The sequence below is a fragment of the Sitodiplosis mosellana genome, unplaced genomic scaffold (genome assembly GCF_009176505.1).
Source record: "Sitodiplosis mosellana isolate CC-2019 unplaced genomic scaffold, AAFC_SMos_1.0 Smas_scaffold_6150, whole genome shotgun sequence".
Lineage (NCBI taxonomy): Eukaryota > Metazoa > Arthropoda > Insecta > Diptera > Cecidomyiidae > Sitodiplosis > Sitodiplosis mosellana.
In genome coordinates, this window is record NW_022601391.1 from 2,143,827 (window position 1) to 2,154,048 (window position 10,222).

Genomic DNA, 10,222 nt, shown 5'->3' on the forward strand with positions numbered 1-10,222 from the left:
CTCTCTCTCTCTCTCTCTCTCTCTCTCTCTCTCTCTCTCTCTCTCTGTCAATGTCAAAGAAAATGTTGTTTGTGAAATTACAATAATACAAACTTTCGTCGAACAATTTGAGAAAGAGAGAAAACGCCCAAGTGAAATGCATTTCCTTAATCACATAGTGTAAACACGATGAATCCACACAAATGCAACAACTGTGCGACCACTTGCATTTGAACTAGCGAAAGTCATTTAGTTGGCTTCTATTGCTGTGCATCGTCCGATAAAATGTGCCCATTGAGCAAGTGAGCGAGAAGAGTGGCACACACAAAAAAATAGCGTCGAAATTGTCAGCATTATGTAGCATGGGGATGCTGGACCTTTGCTATAATCGAGATACGTTCACATTGTGTACAGTCTGATATTGTTGTTAAAAGGTCGACATATGTGTTTTTCATACGTTTCATCGTTCATGGAGCGGAAGCTCAATGTGTTCACTGTGCACAGATGACTACAATGCAGTGAATATACAATCCAGTGTGCGAATGCTTGAATGCTTGCCATACGACGATCTTGCCGCTGTTAAGATTTTTTTTCCAACGTTCACGCTCGCTCTGGCACTCGCTCAGCTCTTCACCATCGATAAATTGTTCGGTTTTTTTTTTGTTGCTTCTTGAAAAAGTCACAGATACAATAGTTTCGGGATGATGTCAGTTGTTCAGTGTCGCTTCTTATGAATATGAATGCAAACAATCAAAAGAGGGAACATAGCAATCGTTTGTTGCTTCAAAGTTGCAACCATATTAAACTGACATTTTTTTTCTTCTTCGAATTGTTCAGCGCTGAAAATTGGTAGAAAAAAATGGTTTTGAGAAGATTTTTAAAAGGATTGAATAGAGAAAAAACGGTTGATTAAAAATAAACATACAATGAAACCCTTCCAATAACGAAACTTATGTTAAGGTTTTTGACCATTGTAGTTTTATTCTTCAAAATGAATTCCCAATATCGGACGCTTTAGCGCTATTCCCGATAGCGGGGACTTTTTTTACTTTTCCGCAAACTTTGTTTGTTAGGTAAAGTATTGGTTTTACTAGCCAAAATTTCATGACATCTCCTCTTTCGGACCACTATAGCCTCACGCCAAACTTCAAAAAGCACGTATCTGTACACTAGGCAATGTAGATGGGATGAAATCCTATCGATCAAGACCTATCTGCCTCCAAGAACATGTTGTTTACTATGAAAAATGTGTAAAATAGCGATGTTTGTATGGCGTCGTTCGCGTTCGCGTTCGTGTCCGAGTTTTTTGTTCGCCGATTATCTCAAAAAACTGACAAGATAATTGAGATCTGTAAAAGTAAAAAGTTTTGGCATGTCGAGACAAAGCTTCGGATTGATTTTGAGCCATATCCGATGTGACCTTGGGGTACCTCTCCTAAGAAAAACCCTCAAAAATGGTACATTTGTACGGGAAGTACCCGAAAAAAGCATTTTTCAGGGTTCCGATCAAGGCAAACTGCCATTTTTTTGCAAAAATAATGGGAGTCTGTGAACAACCGAACACCTACTTGCCCATAAATTTGGTCTGAAATCGACATTTCTTGAAAAATTCCTCGAAAAATAGACTTTTGTATAAAAAATCACTCAGAAAGCCATTTTTTAGGGTTTTGGTCAAAGCAACTGATATTTTTTTGCAAGAACAATGGGAGCCTTCGAACAACTGAACACCTACTTGCCCATAAATTTGGTTCGAAATCAACATTTCTTGAAATTTTGTTCGAAATTGACACTTTTGTATGGAAAATGGTCGAAATAATTATATTTTAAGGTCAAAAATGCTACGAAAAAAGGGTCTTTTGAAATTTTGGTTAAACATTAAGCGGGAGGTAAACTAAATTGCTGCGGAGCGGAAAAGTTTGGATTACATATGTAATTCGTTTTATTTTAAATATAAATTCAAGTCAAAAGTTCGAAAATGTAATTGAAATATAAAAGAAAAGATTTTAAGATATGCATTAATTTATCATTAGGCCGTGCATAAAAAAATGATTGGTTTGTCAGAACTTCTTTCAAGCTTCATTGTTCTCGTTGTGGATTTGTGACAAATCTCTTTCGAAAAGTCGCTTAACCTTTTATTTCATTCACCATTGATGCGATGAACGTTTATAGCAGCCATGGCAACGCAGTAATAATCAATATAATTTTTCTTAAAATGTTTTCAAAGTAATTATTGTTCAATTAGTAGTTCGGGTTCTTGTTTGCCCGAATGGATTCTGTATAAAAATGTTGACATGTCTTTTTCCCAAAGCTGAATTCTGCGTTTGTGCTGTTGGGAAATCATGAAACGTTGTTATTTCCCACTCCTCTCCCCTCAATTAATCTTATCGTTCCTAATGAATGGCTTATTTATTGATTCGTTGAACATAATTTATGTTCGCACTAGAAAATCCCACTCGGTCTTTCTGTGTGCGTTATAAATAAACATATGTATTCTATGCGTACGTGTATATATTTCAAGTGCTTGCAACGCAAACGTGAATGGGCAAATGGTGAAGGGGAAATCAAAGCCCTGGATTATTTTTTAACTTTCTCGAAGCTTTGCAGACAAATAACACGGTAAAAATTATAAGAAGCGGACAAGAGATGGAAAAGAAAATTCGAAAAAAAGCTACCATAACGAAAACTTTTAGAGAAAATGTGCAGCATTAACCCACGGAAAAGAAATGGCCAAATATGAATAAATATGGCAAGTCGAATCGCTACGCCGTAGCATCTCTTCGGTTCAGTCATTCACAATTTTTTTCATTACACATTTGCAGTACTTGTATCTTTCGTGTTTCATCGCATTCGTACAAAATGCAACGCCAGAAAACGAGTGAGTGTAAAACAAAGAAATTCTTTTGTGCCGCGCGACCGTATCATCGAACCGAGCAGTTGCTTCGTAATTGTTTTCCAAATGCCTTTGATGGAAAGTCTCACTCAATTTTCGGGCAAAGTCAAAGTTTTCTCATATTGAAAATAATTTGCTGCAGTAACAGCGACGGCATCACCGCCACCACCACCACCATTTTTACCAATTTCCAAATTAATTCGATTTTATTCCGTGAAATAAATGAAAAAGCTGAAATAGTTGTTGATGGTGTGTGCGCATTTTATTTTAATAAAATATCTGACTTAACTTAACAAACTCTCTTAACTTATCTCCTCCTCGATGAAATTGTTGTGAAAATGTTTTTGAGGCGATGAGCTCGCGCTAAAATTGCCATAGCATGGTATTTAGCTTGTGCTTTGGTGGCGTGCTGCAAACGAGTGAGAGAGAGAGAGAGAGAGAGAGAAAGCTGTAAATTTTGGATGCATTGTAGTGCTGTTTCTGTTGCTTCTGCTGCTGCTTATCGCTTCTGGGGAGTTCTTGCAGAAAATGGATGTGATGAAGAAGAATGGAATAAAAAAACAAGAGGCAACTAATTAGAGCTGTAATCAATGGCAGACACGATATTCATGTTTCTTGCTGCAATTGTGTCAGTGTCATTTGACGATTCTCCGTTGTGATGTCTTCACTTGAATTATTCCTCAATCTTTGTCGCATATCCAGCGCCCGAATATCGGTGTCTAGGGTGTGGTGTTTCTTTTTTAAATCGGCCTCGAGTTGTTGTAAACTCGATTCGAGTTGGTTGTACGATGCTTTCGATATGCTAAGTTTTTCATCAAGTTGTTGTTGAGCAAATTGAAGCTGCTTAATTTCATCACATAGCCCACTGTACACGCCATCCATGCATAATTCCATGCCCGGCCGTTGGCATCTATTTTCTAAGCGCGTTTCAGCCAACTTTGTTGCTTTTGCATTCGATTCGAGTGCGTTTTCAATTTGTTCAATTTCATTCAACAATATTTTCATTTCATTTTTGTTCTGTTTGTTCGGGCATCGTGTCGATTTGGTCGAATTAGATTGGATCATGGATGTGTGTGTGTGTGTGTGGGAAAAAATGTGGGAAAAAATTCAAAGAGAAAGAGAAAAAAAATGAAAACGGGTTCAGTGCACTTTGCAAACACGAAGCACACGAGCTATCTCGCAAATATGAGCTTTTATCAAAATGGATTTTGCAGTATTTTTCACATGAAATTTTTTTTTACCTTTATAATTTGCCATTCGAATTCATTTCGCGCACGTTGTGTATCGAATATTCGCTTGCGAAGCGAGTGCTCCGTGAGCTCTTGTTGGCTTTCTAATGAATTTTTCGTCTTTTCCCGTGCCACAAACAATGACTCTCGCATTCGACATGAGCTCTCCATTTCGTTTTCAGCAATATGTTTGATTTTCTTGGAGTGCTCAAGCCATCCATCGTATGTGCTGCAGCTAAACAAGGCACCAGAAAAAAAAGAAGAAGAAGAGACAAAAAAGAGCGCACACACGATTGGCGAACAAATAATTGAAAACACACAACACAAGGTACATGGATAAAATTTGCTCACTTTCTTGGATTACGTATTGAGTCCGTCTTGAAGGTAACATTTGAGCACACTTCGTTAGTGAATCGCTGTTGATTGTCACAATCTCTAGCTTCGTTCTTGTGCATTAGTTCCAAGTTTAATTTCATTTTAACTTCATTCAAGCGATTGAGTTGCTCCCACGCGCATTGGCATTGATCAGCGAGCATTTTGATGCTACTCTCAACGGTAGCCAGTTCACGTTTTAATTCAACATTTGCATCGTCTTGTGTGATTTCACCGTGCGTACGACTGTCTCTCATCGACAAACACTCAGTGGCAACCGATAATCGCACACTCAGCGCATCCAAAGCGCTTTCGGTCAAACTTTTTTCCAAACGCAGAGAATTGATTTCCATGAACAATCGGTCAAAACACAACCGTATTTCTGCATACCATCGATCCAACTCTTGCACTCTGTAACAGACAGAAAAGTTTTTTTTTAGCCAAATAAAATAAAATACGAAATGGTGCGATGTGTCGCAACCGCAGGAGCAAAAAGGAAGAGGAAGAAGCAAGAAACTTTACCGATTTGCCAAACGGATGGTGTTGTTAGTTGTATTGAAATTTGCCTGCACTTGATTTTCATCCCGCACACTTCGGCTTGCCTGTACCAAATCAAATGCATTGGTTCGATGAACAGATGCCAAATTGCACAAGTGATTGGTGCGCGAACGCCAATCATCAATTCCCAAATGCTGAAGTGGCTTCTCAAACGGTCGATAATAATTGCTGTTTGACATAATTCACTGATCAAATTTATTACTGGACGTGCGTGCTCCGCTCCACCAATGCAAATGCAAATTGCGAAATGTGAAATCGAATTTCTTCTGGTGCCGTGGTAAGACATCGACTGAGCAAATACCAAAATTTTGTGCCGAAAAACACAGCACCAAGGCACATTTCATACACTTTATTGATTAAACACAAGCGTACGGTTCATATAGAAACGGGAACGACCGATATCCAGCAGGAATTGACTTGTGTATCGGCACAACATCGCCAAAAACATAAAATTCACAACATCGATTCGCTCGAAAGTGCATTTGCATAAAATTGTAAGAAATAGGAGCGACTACGGCAACCGTTATCGAACAGCCGAAAATGTCAAATCACTCTAAAATCAAATGGAGAACGAGTTTCGATTCGCCCGCTAACGAGTGTAAATTCAGTGAAATTTTGCAATTGTAAACGAGCGAAATAGGTCACATACACATTACACACACTTAGAAAATCTTACTTTGGCGGCGATTTACGATTTGTGAGTGAAGCAAAATTTTCACTGTCACACAAATATGCAAGCTGACGACACTTCAGTGCAAACATCATTTGAGCGCTCGCAGCGCCACGAACTCTCGTATCATTTTGTATTGACTTTTCGATAGTTCATGAGTTCGCCGTAGACTTCGTCAAAACGTGTCGTCCCTTTGCAAATATGGTGTGCTGTCGCAGCAACATCAGCAGCAGCTAACAGAATCAGATGAACATTTTCCAAAGAATTTTCGAAGCTCTTTTCACCAGTTTTTTATATCCACCTTTTTTCCCCGTAGCCCATGAGTTCGTTGCATTTGTTTTTCTTCCAATATCTTTTTCGCTGAAACTCTTTTGCTATCGTATTTTCTCTTGAACTTGTCCCTTTCTTTACATCTCTCTTAAAATACTTTCTCTATATGACATAAGTTATATAAAGATCATTGCATTCTCTACTTTTGTGCCATTCTTTTAGTAACTTCATTCAATGTGCAATGTGATTCAAAACGCGAGGGTTATTGCCACAGAGAAACACACATACACGTAAAGAGCAAGAATCGAGTGCAGAAAGTCGGAAACTGTAGAAACTCTTTTGATAGAACATTAAAATCTTCGATTGAAAATCGATTGCGTGTGTATGTGTGGAACCTCTTACAATTTCACACATTCTTTGCTCTCTTTTTTTCAGCCAACCAAATAGCAGCTAGCTACGGAACGCCATTTCTTCTATACTCTTTCACAAAATGCTATAAACAAGGATATTCCATCAAAAGGAGAGCTTGAATTACACTACACTTTAATTTTTTTCTGTTCCTTTTATTTTGTTGGGAGTTATCTATTTTCTTTTCAAAAGCGAACTGAAAGTTCAAGTGAAAGAGCGAGCGAAAGAAAACGGATATTCGTTGCGTGGCATATGTCAAATGGATTAACTTAAACTTAATAAATCGCAAGTATTTTCCAGCTTTGCGAACAATTGAAATGATTGAAACCAGAGAATAAACACAATGTTTTGTACGAGCGTTAGGCATGTATTTGTGTAACCGAATATGGTGCAGAAGGTTTTGTTTTCATAAAAAATCGTCCAGGTATTCGTTGGCTGTGTATCCCAAGTCGGTCGGTAATATCGCTGCATGGTTGTCGCAAGAATGTATGCTTAAAAAATAATTTAAATGAACCACTGCATTGCTCGGCAATAAATTCATTTGCTGGATCGAGTGCCTCTTCGAAGAAATCGTGCGCTCGCGAATGGCTGCATAGCACCGAAAAGCAACCCGGCTGAATGTAGCCACCATTCATGATAAAATTTGCGTGTCCGCAGTCTTTCGTTGTGCCGAGAGTGCCTCGAGATGTGTGCACACACTGCACGTACTGTGCATCAGATGGGTCCAGCCGCGTCGATTCACCCAAATCAAATGGAAAAGTAAAACCCTATACGAAAATAATCACATTTTATAATCATACTAGTCGGGAATTCGTTGAATTATACGATAAATGTAGAAAAATCAAACCGGTCCAGCGGGATCTAGTCCTAACACCAAGTAAGAACAGAAGTTTTTTTTAATGAAATGAACAAAAAGAAAAATAGAATTGAAAGCTAGCGAAAACTTAAAAACAAATATAAATTTGTTACAGACCATAAATTGAGTCGATTTTTCCTTTAAATTTCTCTCCGATAAATCCAGCTAGAATGAAAAAAATCCATCAATCTTTAACTCGATTCACAGCATCCCATATTAATTACCAATCTGAGACCCTAAGCTATGACCCGCGATTTTTACTTTTGCAATATCCACGCCATTGTCGATCAAAAATCGTACGAAATACTCAAGGGCATCAGCTACCATTTTCGTGTGTCGCATCGCAGCTACCGAATAATCATAGTTAGCCAATCGGCTCCAGTCTACTGCACACACATTGCAATTGGCAAAACGAGCCCAACTTGCTGCGGATGATCGCACCCAGCCTATATATACAAAGAAAATTAATTTCACCGATTGAATTTAAGGTGGGCATTTTCCATACCCTTTCCTGATCCGCCTTCGGACGGTAAATACATATTGCCACCGTTTAAGCCGCCCAGCCAACCATGAATTAAAAAACTCATTGGTTTCGTTAGGTCTATTTTCGATGCAATATCTGGATCATTGAGATAGGTTTGATTCACGTCAGCCTGTCCACTTTCAATTTTTTTTTCCGTTCAAAAACACGATTCATTATTTAAATGGCTATACACAGAACTGTACCGCAAAAATGCTTGTAACTTACGGTGCCATACACCAAAATGTCACATCTTGATCGATTGGCGGATAATTTTTCCCAAAAGAAACAGTGTACACAGTTGTCAGTTCAATTCCAGCCATAACTTTAGCAATAAAATGATCGATATCATCAATCATATTCGCCGCTGCAAACACTGCGAATCGAAATTATTTTAACCCCAATATACCACACGAAAATCGACAAACTTTAGACTTGACAAATTTTAATGCACAACTCACCATTTGCAACTAGAAATGTCAATGGAAAATGCAATTTTTGGCAACCAAATATCATTTTACTAATGGAAATAAACTGAGTAGAAAACACGCAACGAAGTGGAATGACGTTGAATAGCCACGAACATGTCTGAAATGAGACCAAAAATGTTCTAGAAAAGAGTACTGATGAGAAACAAAAATCCGTACATTCAATGCTTTACTGAAATTGTATTCATATACATTTCGGTTGAAGTCATGAATTCTAATCAAATTCATTGAAGTTATTGATTAGCATGTGAGACAATGTGGAATGATGTGAAACATCTGGTAAAAGACCTTATTGAATTCAAATGTCGTTGGTCGTAATTCAACCAACAAACCACACATTCACAAAAACTTATCGAAGTAGCAGTAGCAGCAGCAACAGTGTGACGGCAACAATACCGACACCAAAACTGGAACAAATTTAACACACCTTAAAATTGATTAAACGTTTCATTTCGTGTGTGTGTGTGTGTTTGTGTGTGTGAGTATATATATTAAACGGTGTACGCGTGTAATATTCTAAATTTTTATTACGATAATAATTAAAAACCGTTCATTCCATCTTTATTGTCGTCATAAATCTGTTATTAAATGAGAAAGTATCTAAATGAGCTTTACAGCAAGCCGAGGCAAGCAAGCAAGCAAATAAATTTGGTAATAACAAAGAATGTGCGCAGTATGTTTACATTCAATAAAATATTGAAATAGCCTCGATAATGTGTACATACAAAATCGGTATTTAAGTTTTAGCTCATTTAGTTTATTCTCTTTGCTCTTGGTCTTGCTTTTGCCCGATTTCTCTCTTTCCTCCGCTCTCTTGCTCACATGATCATGCTGCTATAGCAAAATAATGATGCAGATGCAAATGCAGATAAACGTGTTTTGAAACGCACAACCCCCCGAGCCGGGTACAAGCTTAGATTCATGCTCATATATACTAACGAGCGCTAACGACAGCGTGTGATTGCGAATAAACAGTAAAATTATCAAATGCAAATCCCGTAATTACTCTTAATATTTGTCCAATTAAATTCGGATCAATATTGATGATTGAACCAATGAAAATGCTAATTTTCGTAATCATACTGTTAATTTAGTGTGAACGCGCATAACTTTAGCAGCTCAATCGACATTTTGACTTATACCCTTGATCACACACCACATACTTCCGCCATCATCAACTACCCCATCCCACTCCACTCCACTCCACTCATCTCGGTTGGTTAGGGTGAATAATCATTGGAATTTTAATTGGATACATTACATTTCGTTTATGTGAAATTAAATAAAATGTAAGCCTATACCGGGCGTTTCATTATAACGCAATGACGCGACAATGGGAGCGACGGCAAGCAAATCAAAAACTGCGACAAACCGGTTTAAAATGCAAATCCTTTCGATTCTTTGCAAAATGAATGCAAAAGGAATACATTCCTTCGCTCTTTGTATTTTGTGAATATCTTCCGAATGAATGCCGATTTTGGTGTGCACCAGTGGGAATTGTTGGATGGAATGTGGTGGATTTTTGGTGTATTGCTAGCCGCTGCCTCAATCAATTTTATACAACTGTCATTGAACAATAATAATCTATTATCGAGCTGAAAAAAAAGTTATTTATGTCAATCCTTTTGGCCAAGCTGTCGCAAATACCGCTATGCAACGGCATCCGGAACAATGCACTCTCTCCCGTTCACTCGCTCGCTCGCTCGCTCACAATCGTTGCCATTGGACAATTTAAAGTTTATGCTTATGCTTGTCGATCCTCTTTCATTGTTCTAGATGCATTAAATCCAGCTATTATTTACCACAATCTTTGTATTTGCCTATTTTACCGTCTGCAGTAGCTTGACCAAACTGAAAATGGTTATTTCTACATTTGTCCATAATTGTTATTGTTGTAACTTTTGTTAAAAACGACACACAGAGACAGAAAGGAGCAGAGAGAGAGAGAGAGAGAGAGAGAGAGAGAGAGAGAGAGAGAGAGA

At 38.0% G+C, this 10,222-nt stretch overlaps 3 protein-coding genes across 3 annotated transcripts in view; 1 reads left to right on the top strand and 2 right to left on the bottom strand.

Annotated features, from left to right (window-relative positions):
* Positions 1 to 3,219: 3,219 nt before the first annotated feature.
* On the bottom strand, positions 3,220 to 5,207 carry LOC129574141 (tektin-B1). The gene is made up of 4 exons (XM_055455633.1): positions 4,993 to 5,207; positions 4,450 to 4,881; positions 4,111 to 4,333; positions 3,220 to 3,886 (listed from the first exon to the last, which is right to left on the bottom strand). Exons 1-4 carry the CDS (start codon positions 5,205 to 5,207, stop codon positions 3,476 to 3,478), a joined length of 1,281 nt encoding a protein of 426 aa, XP_055311608.1. The 3' UTR covers positions 3,220 to 3,475.
* A 1,528-nt stretch (positions 5,208 to 6,735) lies between these two features.
* LOC129574142 (phospholipase A1-like) lies at positions 6,736 to 8,470 on the bottom strand. Its single transcript, XM_055455634.1, has 8 exons — positions 8,400 to 8,470; positions 8,214 to 8,340; positions 7,981 to 8,128; positions 7,738 to 7,892; positions 7,457 to 7,678; positions 7,350 to 7,397; positions 7,224 to 7,243; positions 6,736 to 7,143 (listed from the first exon to the last, which is right to left on the bottom strand). The coding sequence occupies exons 1-8, from the start codon at positions 8,466 to 8,468 to the stop codon at positions 6,736 to 6,738; spliced, it is 1,197 nt and encodes a 398-aa protein (XP_055311609.1). The 5' UTR covers positions 8,469 to 8,470.
* A 25-nt stretch (positions 8,471 to 8,495) lies between these two features.
* Positions 8,496 to 10,222, top strand: part of LOC129574143 (dynein axonemal intermediate chain 4-like) — a 10,562-nt gene continuing 8,835 nt past the window's right edge. The window contains exon 1 of the mRNA XM_055455635.1: positions 8,496 to 8,519. Within this exon, the coding sequence (XP_055311610.1) occupies positions 8,496 to 8,519 (24 nt within the window). The remainder of the gene's footprint in view (positions 8,520 to 10,222) is intronic.